Here is a 17,735-nt window from a genome sequence, read left to right as displayed (position 1 = left end):
GAAGAAAATAGAGACCTGAAGTTACCGTAGGTGGGCTTAATGGGGACTAAAAGCAGCTGACTTCTCCAGCAGCTTCGACGGATCATTGGGGGAGGTAGGACGTTGCAATGTGGCAACCAGTGAGCGAGTAGCCTTTGCTTACAAGCATCTTGCTCTGGAAAGAGGCTGCGCCTGGTGAGCCAGATGCAGTTGCCTTTTTCTGTTTTTAAAATACGCTCGTCCAAGGGATTTCACGCAAATGATTTGTCCGTGTGGCCAGGGTGCACTTTGCACCAGTAACGTACTTCGTATTGTGCATCGGGCACCGAATGGTAGCTGTGGCTTTTTTGCTTGCCTCAGTTTCATTTTCAGTGTTACCAAGGTTGCTGTCCAAGAATTGCTTCTTCCAACGCAGGCACGGTACTGCTCCAGCAAGCACAAGTTCAACTGGACCTGATAGAAGGGATCCAGTATTTCCTTCCCTTTCTTTTCCCATTTGATAGAATTTCAAAAATGAAATGAGGGAAGTAGTTATATACAGTTAGTCAGAGCAAGGCCCGTGTACCTTAGCTTCCGTTTCAGGCTGTGTGAATTGGTCTCCCAAGCATTATGTACCTCCAGGGGGAAAATCTGCTACTCGTGGACAAACTAGACAAGGACCCAGAACCTCTCCTCCTTTTGACAGCCAGTTGTGGCTTTGAAGAAGCCACGCTTGCTTCCTGATTTTTGAACCCTCGGGGTCTAGAACTTACCTTCTTTTACAAGAAGCCGGGGGAAGAATTTAAGGAGGTTTTAAGCGTTTTCATTGGAAGTTGAGGGGGTGATACAGGGCCCACAGGTCGCTGTATGAAGTGGGCTAGTTGCTCGGACCCGCAGCTCAGCCCCGACAGCCGCCGCTGTGGGGCTGGAGGTCAGCAGCTGGAGCTGTCACGGTGTCTCTCTGTCTTCCTTTCAGGCAAGGAATTCCCAAACTCGTTTGAGTCCCTAGTGAAGAAGATCTGCAAGTACCTGTTCCATGTGCTGGCCCATATCTACTCCTCACACTTTAAGGAGACTTTGGCACTGGAGCTGCACGGACATTTAAACACACTCTACACACACTTTATCCTATTCATCAGGGAGTTCAACCTCGTGGACCCTAAAGAAACCACCATCATGGACGACCTCACAGAGGTGCTCTGCAGCAGCAGCAGCGGGAGCAGCAGTAACGGGAGCGGCAACGGGAGCAGCAACAGCGCGGGAGCACAGAACCACGTGAAGGAGAGATGAGCCCTCCCGCAGGATCCAAACTAACATTAAAAACCCTAGTATCTATTCCGTGTGTATGTGTATGTATATGTTCAGATATGCATACAGACATACGCAGCAACGAAAGCTGAAAGAAATGATGCTGCCACCACAGGACGTGTAGTCGTACGGGACTGTATGGAGCTTTGATTTAATGCGCCACGTGGCGAGAAGTTGCACCAATTTTATTTTATTTTCTGTCCACTCCTCCTTTTACCTATTCAGATGGATGATGAGTGCTGTTTTTAGAGAAGAGCCAAGCTTGAGAGTGGGGCCACTCTTGTTGGGATTTTTTTTTGTTTTGTTTTGGGTTTTTTTTTGGTTGTTTTTGTTTTCCCTTTTTTTTTTTTTTTTTTCCTTCCTGATTGTTTGGTTGGTTGTTTTTCTTTCTTTGGTCTTGAGTTCAAGCCCTTTGTCTTTCTAGGATGGTGGTCCTGCCACTTAAAAAATATCTATTATATTATAAGAAGTGACTTTTACTCTGAAGTGGCTTAAAATGCAGGTTTGTTTGGGGTTTTTTGGGGGGGGTGGGGGTGGTGTTTTGGGTTTGGTTTTAAGACTGCCCCTTACCCTGCCAAAAACTCCCCACTTGAGCGCGTCTTGCCCTTTGTTTATCTTGGAACGGGAAGAAACTCCTGGCTTGACTAGAGTAGCAACTAGGGGCTTGCTACGTGGTGAAAGAGGGCACGGTTCTCCAGTTGTCTCATCTACCTGGTCACAACACGTGAATGTGCAAGAGGATCCACAAGCCTTTTCTGCTTATCGCTCCTACACCATATATGCTCTTTTCTCTGCTCCCCCGCCTCCTCTTTTCCCAGCACACCTCTACCAACAAAAAAGGGTAAGATCTCTAAGATCTCTGGAGTCCAAAACCCACGTGCGAGAGCCACCATCATCTGGTTCCCCCTGAACAGAGGCCCGGGGAGGGGGGCGAAGGGTACATTGAGTCGGTCACCGCCTGTGCTAGAAAGATGGCTGTTGGCATAAAATTATATTGTTGGCTTATTTTAGTTCATCTGTTCTATAACAATAAAAAACAAATCTATCAGCCACAAGCTTTGTTTCTGTGTTTGCAGTGTCAAAAATCAGTGGACTCCACCCCTCCAGCTTCCCTTTCACCACTGAATGCTGCTGGCCCCGCTGTCAACCAGCTTTATAAGCAATTGTTTGTCTCCCACCCTGTAATCTTACATTTCATCATCAATTCCTTGCTCTTTCTGGTAGTGCTGGGAACCTCCTCCCCAGGTAACCTGAAGGTAAGGACTCCGAAGATAAGCAACACTTGGAAGGGAGAGAGTTTCATAAGCAACACTTGGAAGGGAGAGAGTTTCCTGTTTGTACATAGGGAAATTTGCAAATGCGCTGGGCTCCTGGATATTTTGTGGCAAATATTGTATCACTGTCCTTGGATACCGTATTGTATCTGACAGTGATACTCCTTCTTTCCTGCACGTTTCTACTGAATTCTTGCAGTTAGCATTTCCAGCAGGGAACATGCCAAATTCTGCTTGCAGTTGTGCTTCTCTCAAAGCTGTGGCAGCCTCTGAGAATTGTTTGTTACTGGTTTTGGTCACTATCCTGAGGTACATACATCATTAATAACTGACCTGGCATGATTCCTAGAAGGTTTTCCTGAATGAGGTCTGTAATTGTAGTAAGAAGTCAGTGGAGATAAGAAAAGGAGAGCAAGTGCAAAGAAAAAAAGAAGGAAAAGCACAAGCAAGTTGGGGGGGGGGGGGGGGGGGGGGGGAAGCAACAAGGAGAAAAAAAAAAAAAAAGAAAAAAGCACAAGCAAGAAAAAAAGCTTGTGAAGAAGTGGGCAAGAGCAACATCAGATAAAGGAAGACAAATGTGCACGTGAAAAAGCAAGAAGTCATAAAAGGGAGAAAAAAAGAGCAAAAAGGCACAAGCACAGGAGAAGGGAAGCAAAAGAGCGAGTGAGAGAAAACCAGCTCGGACTTGGTGAGCCCAGACTTGCCCTGGGGTGGTTGTTTCCACTGTGGGTGCCTTGGGAACCCGGAGGCTCGCTGGGTGCCCTTGGCCTTCCCCTCCACGGCCTCTGGCTCCGGCTGCCACGGCGGCAGGAACATTCCCCTCCCGGCTCCATCCTCGCTGCTGGGAGCCCGTCCAGTGCCAACCCTGCGGCCGGAGCAGCGGTGCCCGCAGCGAGGGCGTACCACGGAGCTCAAGGTGAGGAAGTAATAGCAGGAACAACCACCCAAACCCAAGTATTTCTGGTAATTTTTGATCTCCTTGTAACAATGCGTTTCGCAGTCTTGACTCTGAACAGCCATTTAGAAGTGATACGCATTTGGGAAGGGTTTGACTTGGCCAAGAGGCAGTTCAGCTCCCTCTGGAGAAACCAATTTAGCTGCAGGTCTTGCATTTCGGATGACAACACGGCGATACCTATAGCAAACGCAGGGGTGGCTGTGCCATAGCATCCCCCGGGGGAACTGCCAGAACCCTGTAGGAATTTGGGGAGGTTTGCAAAGCAGCAAACCCTGAATTCAGCTACCAGGAGAACAGTCAAGTACCACATTACCTCTGGAAGAGCCTGCTGTTGTTCATGGCAGCTGTCCCGCGTTTACTCTGCCGACATTTGATATTCCTGAAAGCACAGACGCTTCATCCAGCAGGGTAATCTTTTTATATTTTCCAAGCAGTTAACAAGAACACAAATAATCAATCCTATTTCAGTGCAGCCTATCTTGTTGGGTTTAGCAGGGGGAGTAAGGAAAACACTGAAATAATGCCAACACTAATGTTCTTGTCAGGAGTAAAAGTTACTGTACAGCCCAGCCTCAAGGTGTCCAAGCGTATTTCAGTGATTACTGAATTATGCTGCAGTAACATTGGATACAGAAGTGCCACTCAGTCTTCAAACTCCACTTGGCTGATGCCACTGAAGCCCTGTCAGTGGCTTTCTACACTTGCAACAAGTCACTGCCCAGCCATGCTAAGCACTGAGTCTGAATCCCCCTGTAGCTGAAAGACAGGCTTAGGGCTTCTAACACCGAGGAAATTGTCATATCGCTGCTTTAAATGTGTTTTTGTAAATTGGTTAAACTGCTGTCAGAATAAAAGGCTCCTTAATTATGCTACCTTCAACCCCCCCCTTGCCCTAAAGATCATGACGTACCGTACCGTTGTTTAAGGGTTGCTAAATAAGTAAAACCCACAAAACACCCCTGAAAAATAATCACTGTTAGAAGACACCTGTTGAACTCTCTACAGCCCCCCCGCCCCTGCTTCTGCAGGCCTTGCCTTGTCAGACTCCAGCCTTGCATTTGCCACTGCAAAATCCCTGACCAGCGCTGGGGCCTCACACTTGAACTGAGCACAAGCTGTCGCAGGGCTGAAGTCTCTCCCCTGAAACCAACGCCAACGGTCAGACACATGCTTTGCAGGATTCTGTTCTTGACACTTGGTGCTCTGGACACGCGAGTGAAGAGCTGAGGTTGCCTAAATTTATAGCAACGGGCTGAATCTTTCCAGCACGCTGAAACATTTTTCCCCTCTGTTTTGTCATTATCACTAAGTCTTCGAGGCGGCAGCATCCTTAGGAAATCCAAGCATAAAACAAGGGGAAAATCATTTTTTCATGCACGCCGTGTGAAATAAATACCAGCAGCAGGTAAGCAAGCAGCAGGGCTGGCAGCTTGTGCCCTACACCCCGGGCTACCTCTGGCCATTCATGGGAACAGTGCCGCCACGTCAGCCGCACAGAGAAACCGCCGCAGTGGAGCCGCGTAGAGATCACGGGCCCAGCTTCAGCCCAACCCTAAGAAAGGTCCTGAAGGGGCAAGCTGTAAACAGTAGGCATCTCCTGCTTCAGCCCAGGAACATCTGAGCTACGCCGTTCATTTCTTGCCTGAGAGCTGTGCAAAGTTACCAAGTCTGAGCTCACACAGAGCGCACTCATTTTATATGTGAATGACACACAACTTTGTAACCAAGAATTTTAAGAAAATCGACCTTGCTTCTTCTGGAACACTGTTCTGACCAGATCTGAGGAGGGAGAAAGACGTGTTCCGGCTGAGGTACCAGCAGTTCTGGCCAAACACACACATACCAAGGTGCTTCTGGAAGTGACTGGGGGCCAAAGTTGGGTGCTGGCAGGTAACAATTAGCTCCTGCACCGTAGCAGAAGATGAAAAGACTATCACAGAAACAAAACCGATCCCAGAAAAGACCGAGGCAACTTTATGAGCGCTTACTAAGTACGCTGACCTCATCCAAAGCCACGCTTCATCAAACAAGCCCTTGCTCACATCCGTCTTGTAACTTGTCCCAGCTAATCCTTAGCTCACCATTTCAGCTGTTATCAGAAAAACTCGAATCCAGAAACACTCTTCCATTAGCTAAACCGAGGACAGAGGAATAGCTTGTTCTATTCTGTCCATATCTACTAAACAAATGAATCCCATGTTCGTGTCTGTAGCACAAATGGCAACACCAGACAGTTTAAATCTCGTTCTAATGCCCGGGTGCTGGCAGTAGGCACAGCACAGCCTTCGGTATGGGGAAGTTATCCATGCTGCTGGGGCAACACTAGTGCCTGAGCACAAGCTCGGTGTACCTGAAGGATCTGAAGACGGATCTGGTATCTTTACATGACATAGCTGCATGCAGTACAAGACCATCCCCAATATTCCCAGTGGAACTGATGGTACAAAGTGAGAAAAACACCAAACAGCTGGCAAAACCCCTCGGTGTGCTAATGGGGTCTCCAATCCTTCCATGGACACAAGAACTGTTCTGGCTGCGGCAGCTGACGTGAACAATAAGACTTCTCAAAGTTAGGTTAGCGTGTGACAGAGAAAACCAAAATTGTGCCCAAGCACTCAGATGATGAGAGAACACTCCGAGAGCTTTGTCTATCCAAATAAATCAATAAATACATACATACAATTAGCCACGCTTCTCTATGTGTCATCATCTGCTAATTCTTTTCATTATATCAAAAAAAGAGCTCTTAAAATACTGTGAAGCTTCCCCATGCACCAGCGCAGCCAGTTAACATTCTCTCGTGAAGCGGTGTGGGGTCCCTTACATAAAACTCCTCTTCCTTTTAACGGTCTCTGGGATAATTCAAAAGAAAGAGCCGGGGCTAGACAGCCTTTCTGCTGAGCGGAGAGCAACCCTCTGCAACATCAGCTCGGCTGCAGAAAGGTCAAATGCCATCTCACAGGGGACTTCGGCTTCTGCGAAACCACCGTTTCAACCTGCCGTCGGTCAGGCTTAGGAGACACCTGCCCTGACCCAAGTACTGCCCTCGAGGACTGCAAAACAAAACCCAAGCAAGGAAATCAAACTGGTCCTTGGCACCAGTCTCTCCTTTCACTATCACACCGAACCAGGGCAGTGGTCGGGCTTCCCCCCGAAAGGGCTTTGGTGCGGGTGTACAGGGAAGGTGAACCCTCAGAGAAGGGAGGCCGCACAGGTCTCCAGCACCGCCCGCTCTTTCGACCCCCTAAGGCCACACAGCAGTTACTGTCCCGTTTTGCTGCTTTCTGCAGGGACTGAATTCTTTCAGGAAAGGCTTATACCTGAAAGTTCTATTTCCAAGCAGGTGAGATTCCCTAAATAACTTTTTCCCCCCTCTCTTAGTTGCGCTTGATCAAGTATCAACAACAAAAACCCGACTTCCGCAGGATTCATTCCCAAAATCATCTCAGGAAATATTCTTGCTGTTCCTAAGCATCAAAGCTTATGGAGTAGTTTGGGAAGAAGAGCTAACTCTCTCATATAAAGTCTAGTAGACAATGAAATAGCTATTAATACAGAAATTTATCCCCATTCTCTGCCCCTCTGGGGGTTTTTTGTCTAATTGTATTGTGAGCTAATGCCAGAGTCTTTACTGTTTCTGTCCTGACAGAGTGCAGAGAGGCAGATAGTATGTCTGGTTTTGGATGATTAAATGTAAGGGATAATTTTAATTTGCAAGGTGAAAATATATTGATTTGTAAAGTCTTCTATAACAAATTTAGGGACACTGGTATCGCAGCCAGCCAGAATACTTACATCTGCCTATTAAAAGAGTTTATTGTTATGAATAAGGAGAACCCTGTGCTCGGCTCCGCTTAAAAAGGAAAATCCAGAACAGAAGTGGAAACTGCCATTGAATAATCCAAGATTTTTACAGTTACCTGAAATCTATATAAAACCTCTGACAGGAAGAACTCTGTGTCCTTTTCAGCCAGGTTTGTCGAGTGGCAGTAATTTAGGAAGGTTAATTTGAATCCTTGTGGCTATAAAACCTGTCTCAGCAGGAGTGAATACAAGAAGCAGAAGACAAATTGTGCCTAAAGACCAGCTGTACCCACTGCAGCAGAACTGTGAAAACTTCAGCTACTTTTAAGAGCATTTTCAAGAGAGCCCAAATAATAATGATAAATGTCTTTGAATAATCTTACCAGTTCAAAAACTGTCTTAAACTGACTTGAATGAAATCTACAGAAGAGACGCTGTGCTATGATCACAGCATCACAGTCCCGGCACGTGGAAAGGACAGGTAGTTCCTAGCAAATCTTAAAATGAGATGTGCATCGAGACCTCAATATTATTCATCATTGTAAATTCATTCTTTGTTACCCAGTGACCCTCACGGTCTGCGGAACAGCAAAGCAGCAATACTTCCTTGAATTTGCACCTACTGACCCGGTAAGGTTTGGGCAGGAGTCCCTCCTTTCACTCCCAGGAGGATGACATTAGGAAGCAGATAGCAGGAAGGTAGTCGGGCACTGCAAACCAACATCTCTCGGCATCCTGCTGCCAAAGAGGAATCGCAGTTTGAAGCCAAGACACTCGGGAAGAATCTGATGAAATCTACAGAGCAAAAGAAAGCAGACACACAATTCCCAGCTGGACAGGTAAAGCTCCTTCCACGTGAGCTTTTCAACTACAAAGCCACTACCTGAGGTCAGGGCTTAAAGCCAGATCAGTTCAAGGCCACACAAAGCTTGGCACCGAGGCACCAGGAGACTGCACAGTGTCACCTGAATCGCACGGCCTCGCCCTCGCAGGCACCTCTGCAACGGATGTTCAGCGCGGAGGGACGGGGCACGTGTCTGTATCCTGCACCGCCAGCCACCGATTCCCCACTGCCTGCGGTGACGATGGTCAAAAGCCACACTTGGAGCTTGCTGCAGGGAAGAACAGGAGATGCTCGGGAAACGGGCAGTACCTGCCCCGCTCCAAACCAAGCAGGGCTGAGTCTGAACCTCCTTGTTGAGCAAGTACGGGGCTACTTGGCGGAAGGGAACGGTGCTGCGCCGCGCGTGCGGACGAGGCAGCTCAAGCAGAGCCGCTGAGGAGGGACCGTGCAGCTTGCAGACCTTCCCAGCAGCGCAGCCCCGGGTGGGCTGTACCTGCTCCTTGCCACTCAGGGGCTCATCGCCCTGTTTGTGCTGAGGGGGGAAAAGCAGAACTGCCGGGAGCCTGCGGGTGCTGTTAGGGCCGGACAGGACCTCGGTGCTGGTTTTGTGGACGCTCATCGGTGCCTGGCTGAGAGCTCGTTTGGCAGCTTCACAAAGCTGGCCCTGCCACACGGACGTCCGAGGACCACTGTGGAGATCACGTACCCTGGAACCACCTTTCTTCTGCCTACGTCAAGCCAGCAGGCTGAACTGAGTAACAGGGTGGCAACCCTCTGAATGAAGTTAATCTCGTGGTGTAACCACTGCTTAAATGTGAAAGCACAACAAATACTCCAATCCATCAAGGGATTTTGACTGAATTAGAAGCCCGCTGTGCTTCATTATAATCTCCCTGATGAAGGCAAAAAGCGAAACTATATCTGGAGAAGAAAGATTAAAAAACCCATTGTAACAGTTTGATTACCTGTTATTACTGGATTAACATTCATTTCTGATCCAGGTGCTCCTTGGATACATAGCTCAGGTGGTTCATAAAAGCATTGTTTTATTTTGCAGTGAAAGACTTCTGGCCCGTGAAATGAAAATACAGCCTTTTTTGAAAGCCAGATATCCAAAAATCAGGAAAGCTTACGCAAGGCTCCATCTGCCTGTCCTTTTTCTTGCCTACTCCAAATTTTTGAGCTGCCGGCTGATTTCAATCGGTTTCAATGCAATTAGAAAATTTTTACAAGTTTCGCAGAAACAAGCAACCACTGGAGGGGAGAGAACACCTAGAAATGAACCCTTAGGTTTCTTGCGCGAGGGAAAAAATTGCAATCTGTGCTCCCACGTTACTAGATGCCAACGAACCCGCACAAGAACACACACTCATACGAGTCCCCACACGCAAAGGGACAGAGGAGCTCAGAACTGATCACAGATCACAAGTTGTACAAATCTAGCTTCAGAAGTGTGGGCACTTGTTCCACTGCTTGCACGATGAGGACGGTCTGCGTGAGCCAGACTTCCCCTGCGGTCTCTCAGTTTGCAGGTACCGTGCTGGATCCTAGTGCTACACCAACAAGGGAGAGAAGAAATGGCCCAACAACTTTTCTTTCGTTATCAAAGAAAGAAATGTAGCATTTGCATCTGAAAAGAGCTACTCTAAAGTGATGTGCTGAGAAATGAAAGAACCTGGTTTTAGGGACAGGGCACAGAGGAGGTTTGCAGACCTGCTCACTGAAACGAGTCGTTGCCAGGTTAAGGTCTGGATTCAAGTTCCAGCCCAGGCCACAGAGTTCCTATAAGCAACTGAGAGAATCACTGAACTGCTCTTCCTCTCAGTTCCTGAATCTGCACGGTGTGAACAACAGGTACCTCTCCTTGTCTATCACACTCACACGGACGAAGCTGTCCCCTGCTGCACTACTGTAGAACGTAATGGAACAGACTCTCAGCTTTCATGTGCTACTGAAATGAGCCTCAATAATAAGCCACAGTATTTATCTGCCCAGGCTCCTGCAGCAGTGGGCTCTGCTTGACCTTCCCCTTTGAGAAGGGCTAGGTTATGTGTGATCCTTCCCCTCACGCAAACACACTCTGATGTTTAGCTGTGTCCCTGTTGCACTGAGACCGAATGCTGTCATGTCTCTGCAAAGCCATGTAGAAGCTGCACAGGCTAGAGAGGCATATCCACACCTCTCTTTCATCCTCCCCTGACTCTGCACAGCACAACTGACAGCAGGTGCATGATACAGCTTGGAAAAGTTTTTAGGAAGCAAAGAGAAAAGGCAGTTGTGCTGCAGCACAACTCAGCTCCAGCTGCTTCCCGTAACATCTAATGGGTGACACCATATTCTGCCTCTCTACGGGATTTTTGCACTCTACGACGTTCATCTTGTTTCTCCACCCCTCTCTTGTGGAGAGTGAAGCAGCAGCAGCTGTGGAAGCAAGAGGAAGACTGGGAAATTTATCTTCATGCAAAACACACTAGTAACATGCAAAACACACTTTCAAGGGGCGTGATGACACTTGGTTCTGCCCATGACCACTCACACCTCAGGGGTTGCGATAACCCTCCACGCTGGGCACGGCCAGCCTTGAGCCGCAGGTTCTGGCTGACTCCATCCTACTGCAGCCCATCTCCCCCGGGGACGGAGCAGGCAAGTGCAAGCAGAAACTGCAGGTGAACACAGCCTGGGGCGAGCCAAAGAGGCCAAGCACGAACCACCCCCACGGCTCAGCAGTAACGGGCCCTTTCCACTACAGGACAGTACAACTTCAGGAGACAAAAGCTCTCCGTCCCCCTTTCCCAAATGAGATCGTTTGGCAGCAGTCCCCTTCGTTCTGACTCACAGACGCTGTCAGCCTTTCTCCTCTTCCTTCCCTTTTTCTAAAGCACATTTGCACTACAACTCCACTGAAATTGGAGATCAGGGTTGTATCTGCTTTCACGTCTCTGTATGAGCCCGCAGCCCACATACTTCCAAACGTATCTGGCAGAACTACTTAGAACTATTTTGTTTTAAATAAATGGCTGTACCCGTCCCTTGGTTGGGTCACTAACCAAAACCAAGCTCCCACATGCTAGCAACATGATTAAAATCTAGGGACAGTGCGTCAAACTTAATTAAAACTGCACTTAAACTAAGAACTTCTCTAAAAGTTTTCATTCTTCTCCAATGTAAAATGCTCAGGGTAAACCATCACATAAACTGGGCTGAGTTCAGTGGTTTAAAGCAAGCCCACTTTCATTTATGAGACTGTTTATTACAGGAACAAAAGGGAACACTGCAAGCCACTACGCTGAACTCCCAGGTATCACAAGCCGCAACAAGAGTCACAGTGAATCCCGTATTTTGCAACATTGCTGAGGGAACTCTCCCTGAGCAACACCATTTTGTTCTCCGCTTGAAGTTGACAGCTAAGCCACAACCCGACCACTGTCCCTGGAACTGACAGTCCAGCAGCTGCGTCGGCTGTGCGGCTCTGAACTGAGCCGAGCACACAACGCAGCAAAACGAAAGAACAGGGGTGCAGAAGCGGAACCTGGAGCCAGGATTATTGTTAACTCGGGGTCAGATCTACAGCTAGCTTAACCCAGTGAGGCCAATGGCCTTGCAGAGATTTCCACCAGCTGAAGCAACAACTGTCAGTCTGTCTTGAAATATTTCTTCCCAAGTTCCTGCTCTACGTCCTACTGCCAGTGCCGCGTTGGTTTGACCAACTAAATCTACTCAGTCTTTTCTCATGCATAAATCACAGACGTTACCGGTTCTCTTTTGAATTTCAAGCCGTACAAACGTGACTCCTCCTTCCCTCGGTGTTGCTTTGTGCCTCGGTTGCCTGAGCGGGCACACACAGCTCCCTGCTGGGGCAGTGGCTGTGGCCGGGTCTGTACTGCTGCTTCCTACAACTCCCCCGAGTTCGGGGCTCAGTTCAGCTGCTACAAGCACTACAGTAACATGGGATTTTCAGAGGGTTTGAGGGTTGCTTAACTGTGTTCCCACAGGAGAGCAGGAAAAAAATGAAGTCAGCACTTAAAAATCTCAGCCACAGGACCTGAACTAACCACTAGAACCGCTTCTTTTATGCTGCTGCAGGTTCAGGGTTGTTGGAAATCCAAATAGTTCTCTCACTGACATCCAAACAAGAACTGGTGTACCATCACCCCCCTTCAGTGACTCAATGCTTAAGCGGGGATAGTGCGTGGGAAGTGCACAGAGCACCGAGCAACAGGAGGGCACGTAGCCATCCCACCTTGAACCCTAATGGTATCAGAGGAACCTTCATCAGATAATGAACTTGCTAATTCTCTCTTGAACTGTGCAACTCCCTATTTGCTGCCAGGGAACAAACCTTATGTATGCCAGGGTTTTATAGGGAATGGGAAGTAGAAGACCACTGGCTGCTCGGATTTGCATATACCCCTGCTGAGCCACACTCCCATTTGGTGTAGGCTTCCTACGTTAAACTGTCTTAGGGTAAAGTGAAATTTACCCAACCAAGCAGAAAGACACCGCCACGCCAGGGAGAACTGTCTATGCTGCCTCAAATAAGACACAGGAACCTCAGCTCCTGGGAACGCTGAAGCAGTAGTGAGCGAATCAGTTCTGCATCACACAGCGATCCTCAAAGCGCTTGCAGATACGCTGGCTCCCATACTGGATCCAGTTGAGCCCTGTTAGCCTGGAGCTGTGCCAGCTAACGTAGCTCAACCGCTTCCCGCGCCCAAACCAGCTCATTTACAGCAAGCTCAGGCACCTCCAAGCAGAAGGTGGCTTCCAGCCTCTCAGCACACACGTGTCTGCACTCTCTGCTTTTGGCACCCACGGGAAAAAGCAGCAAGCTGCCCGTTCCTACTGCAAGGAAAGGCGTTAGCAGCCTCACCACAAGGTTTACCATCAGACACTCAGGCTTGCTTCTTCATTGCTTAGCGTAGCGATAAGAAATAAGAGATATTTTGCAATATTTATTACTTGGATAATAGCAGCATTTGGCCAATGCCAAACATCATTCCCAGACCAAGTCGTAATCCTGCTGAAGGTCCTATACACCACCTGAAGGAGACAATATATAGAGAAAGGTGATAGAAACAGAAAGGATGAAGCAGCCTGGCCAAAGTCACCAAGCTTATCAGTTGTAGGCAAAAAACAGATCTCAGCTCTCCCACAGGCCTCCTCCTTCAATGGCACCTCTGCAGAGTACATGCACTGCAAACACTGTCCTTAAACAAAAGAGGTACAAACTTATCAGCATCCTTTCATCAGAAACACAACGAGCACAGTCCCCCTCCTCTCCGGGAGAGGCAGGAGCTCCTGGGACTGGCCCTCCAGCTCCATCCCCACGGCGGGGCCTGCTGCCCAAGAGGACCCAGACTCCTGCGGGTGCGTTTCTGGGGCTGGCAGAGGCTGCTGAGCCACCCCAGTGCTCCCAGCACCCGACCACTCGCGCTGGGACATGCCGGGATGAAGCCTCACGGGCTGCTCCTACTCCCTTCTCTTGCCGTCAAAGCAGAGACATCTCACTAACGTATGCCCGGGCAAGATGAGGAGATCAGCATTTACCCAGGCAGCAGCTGCTGAGTCACTATTTGTAAATGAGTGATCCTCAGGAGAAGCAGACAATCGGGGAAAGCAGGTAAAATGCAATAAAATAGCTGAGAAAAAAAATCTGGGGGGTTGAATAACATAATCTCACGCTGGAAAGTCCCCTACGTGACATGCCACGTTAATACCAACATACCGAGAAGGCACACCGTAGTAAGCACCAGCAGGGCACTAGCACAACGAGGACTGAAGGGGCAGGGTCAGCACATGACACATGGGCACAGCAAGTCCCCCCATGCCACTCGGGGCTCGGCTGGCAGCCCCGCCCTGGGATGGCACCCTCCACAGGTCACCCCTCCCAGCGCAGGTGACAGGAAGGGGTCTGCCGCTTCCTGGGCGAAAACCACGGTTGCAGAAGAAAAAGATGCGCAGGGATCCTCGTGGAGCAGCAAGCAGATCCCGTTGTGGCCAGGCCTCACCACTGCTGCAGCGTGGCTGAGGAAATACTTCAGACTCAAACCGAGCACTGACTCCTCTCCACCACGGACTCTCAGCACGGCCACCCGCAGCACAAGCCCAGCAGAGCAAGAGGCATCCTTCTTTACCGCTCTCATTCGGCCCAATTAAGATCTCAGTCATACCCTCTGTCAAGTGCGTGACAAAGGCATCATCGCCGTGCCAGCCAAGTATCTGGCAAATAAACACCTTCACACTGAATAGCTAATTGCTATTTGAATCTACATTTGGATAAACCTCAGTAGAATAAACTTCAGAAATTTAAGACCAGGATGCTACCGAGCCACAGACCCCTGTGCCGGGTCCAGGTCTCCTCTCCACAGGGTCACTCCAGAGACATCTCTGAGCTATCTCAGTGCAAGCAGAAGAATATGCCTGACTCTGACGTGAAGTACAACAGCATCTGAACAGCTCACACCCTTGAGATGTCTCTAGCAGGAACCAGCAACTTCAGGGCCCCCCAGCAAACTTGCTGTGTTTCAGACAAAACAGCAGCTGCCCATTCGGTGCCCAGTTTCTGCTCCTCAACTGCAGTAAAACAGGAATAGTCTAACAAAATTACCTATTTCTTCTACCACGCTTTTAACAGTGATCCTCAAAGCTCTTTGCAAAGGAGGTGCTGCTGCCTTTCTCTGCGGTGGTAAGAAAGGGCAGTTGCCCACTGCCACACAGGAGGCACAAGCCAAAGCCAGGACACATTGTAGTCACAGCCCAACCCTCTTTTTCACCATCCTAGGCAGAGGCCCTGCTGGGGAAAGGTATCACAGCCTATCAAAACACTGGTCTAAAGCTCAGTAGGCAGGGATCAGATTTTGGGACCAGACTTTAGTCCCAAAGCTTTTTTTTTCCCTCCCCCCCCCCCCCCCTCTTTTCTGTAAACTCAACACAACCTCTGCCGAGTCCATATCCATTTCTGCTCTCATTGGGCAACTCGGTGTTAAAACTGAAGGCTCCTGGGCAGAGAGAAACAACTTCCTGCACTGTATTTATGCACCGGAGTATAGATCAGGAACCCTATCTGAATTGGAGCTCATGAGCTCTCCCATAAAGTGATGTAAGCTCTCAGTCAGGACTCCATTTGTAACCCAGTCCTAAAAATGGCTTTTCGCATATCCTCAAAGCATCTCTAACATATGTAGCTTCAACACATTCCCCGATGCATTCTTGCAGCTGCGAGCAGCATGATTCAATAATCTGTATCAGAACCATGGAAGTAATTTGCTTCAGACAGGAGAGAAATCACTATTCCACTGTACTCTTTATATAAATAACAAGGCTTGACCAAGCCAATTCTCACAAACAGCGTAATACTGGAATCTAATTCCAGGTAACTCCAGTGTGCACACCCTGCTATCGAGTCAGGACTGCCTTTGTTTCAGCTTAACTTCACCCACCCTGAAACCTGATTTTACTTTCAGACCGAGGATGCCCTGCAGAGGAACTATCCAGAACAGACGCTGCAATTTGAAGCCACTGTCTAAATCTGAATACTTTTCAAGAGTCTACGGGACTTCACTGGAAACACAGCTGACAGTTCTAGCTCAAAGTGCTTCCTATACCAAGGCTTGCTACTTCCCTAGACCAGCCCGTTTTCCTTCGATTCTGGACAGCATGGAGAGAAACGTGCCACGCTACCAGGGCTGGACCAGTACTGCCTTCTAGTCCCAGGTGTGTCCACACAAGAGACGACGCCCAGCTGAAGCACAAAAGCCGCAACACCGAGCAGGTCAGTGAGAAGCTGAGGAGCAGAGAAAGACAGTTCTCTCCTTTTCCCAGCAGCCGTTTCTGCAACGGGCTGTCCAGAGAGGTTGTGCAGTGCCCACCTCGGAGACACGGAGAGCCCATCTGGGCAGAGCAGCGAGCAACTTGTTTTGAGCAGGTCTCCAGAGGTCCCTTCCAACCTCGACGGCTGTGTGGTTCTAGGATCCACATACAGACCCCTCTGCCCAGGCAGAGGTCCCTGCCTACACCAGCTACAGAAACACCCTGACTGCAAGCAAGCCCTTCCTCCTGCTAATGCCACTGATGAAAGCTTGTGTCTTCCCTGACCTTGAAGCTGTGTTATCTGCTTTGGCTGGGAGAAGGCGATAATAGCTCCTGACAATGGCAAGAGTCAGCTCTGAGCCCGTGGAACAGGAAATCCCATTTCTCAAGCCCTTCAAAGCCTGCCAGCCTGCCTGGCACAGTTTCTCTCAGCAGCACTCGGTGAGATTACAGCACTAAAAATAACTCACGCAATAACTTGTGCATTTAAAAGAAGAAAGGACTTGCTCTCATTGTGGGTTTCCCTTCCACTTGTGGCCTCAAGTATCCCCAGACAGTTGAACTGCTAGGGTTTTGTTCTCCAAATTAAACAGGAGCTGTAACTGTTGAAGTGGTTTTAAATAAAATAAGGAGATTAGAGGGTACAACAAAGAGCTAAGACACTTACCAGTTTTTAAACAAGTGTCTCTCTCCCCTCCCTGTTGTTTTCTATAATAAGAAACTCCGAGCTAAATCTGCTTCTTTACCAAAACACTCTGCCCTTCTATCACAAGCTCACATACAGCTGAGTGTATGCAGGTGAAACGAAAGCAAAAGCAGGGGGGCCAGTCCTGCAGAATTCCACCGGGAAGACAATCCCGGTGGGCATTCTGCTGCAGTATTTAAGAATATGTCCAAGCTCGCAGGGTTAAAGCACTGCCTGAATCAGCAGGAAAAAAGGCACGCCTCGTAACAGCAGGCACCAGAATTACCACTACCTAGAGGCTTTACCCAGGTTTCGCTGTCTTTACAAACACTGGTCTTTGCCTATGCCTAGTGTGACTCATTAAAGCTCAGTCATTTGTATCAGATCACTTTCATTAAAGCCAACCTGACTACTGAGGGAATTTTCATGCACCACTTGCAAGGCTTGGACAATTTGCATTAGTGCTCTCAAACACAACTGACTTCTTCCTCAGTCCCCCTCCACACACCCCCCCTCCCGCCCCGGCTGTACCCTGACATGTGGCACCGGGAATTACCTTCATGACTACCCGGGCTCAGCTGCTCATTTGATGCACATACACAATTTACTGCTTATATAGTACATGTCAGGTACTGGCTCAATTAGTAACAGTTCACCTGGAGCACAAATACATTTTTCACATACGCATGTATCTAAACAAAGTTAATATCCACATGTGCAGAGACAAACAGAAAATGCCAACTGGAGTCTTACACGCTTGACAAACAGAAAATCCCAACTAGAGTCTTACACACTTACCCTGTCTTCAATTTACACGCAGAAGGTCATAAACTGTGTTGTTTTACCCAGAGGGAATGAGAGAGACAAATGTTAAAAGCAGTAACTTTTTTAGGTATGGAATCCCAGGGGGCAGGGTCTCCAAGACAACAAGAGCTCTGCAGAGCTCAGAACCACAGCAAACGAAGGACAGGTGTCCCAGCTCACAGAATCATCTTAGCAGCCATCACCTGGTAAGGGGCTTGGATGAAGACAATAGCCACCACCTGGCAGCAAAAATAATCTAACTACCTCAACCACCAGAGGCATACCGAAATC

The 17,735-nt window shown here is 48.6% G+C and overlaps 1 protein-coding gene across 3 annotated transcripts in view; it reads left to right on the top strand.

Annotated features, from left to right (window-relative positions):
• Positions 1–2,321, top strand: part of MOB2 (MOB kinase activator 2) — a 115,284-nt gene extending 112,963 nt beyond the window's left edge. For all 3 annotated transcript variants that reach the window (XM_042784862.1, XM_032984878.2, XM_032984877.2), the window contains exon 5: positions 935–2,321. In XM_042784862.1, the coding sequence (XP_042640796.1) occupies positions 935–1,248 (314 nt within the window). In that variant the 3' untranslated portion in view covers positions 1,249–2,321. The remainder of the gene's footprint in view (positions 1–934) is intronic.
• Positions 2,322–17,735: the final 15,414 nt, after the last annotated feature.

The sequence above is a fragment of the Tyto alba genome, unplaced genomic scaffold, assembly GCF_018691265.1.
Source record: "Tyto alba isolate M040663 unplaced genomic scaffold, T.alba_DEE_v4.0 Super-Scaffold_8, whole genome shotgun sequence".
Classification (NCBI taxonomy): Eukaryota; Metazoa; Chordata; class Aves; order Strigiformes; family Tytonidae; genus Tyto; species Tyto alba.
Note: the sequence above shows the minus strand (reverse complement) of the source record. Positions and strands in the feature narration are given on the sequence as shown.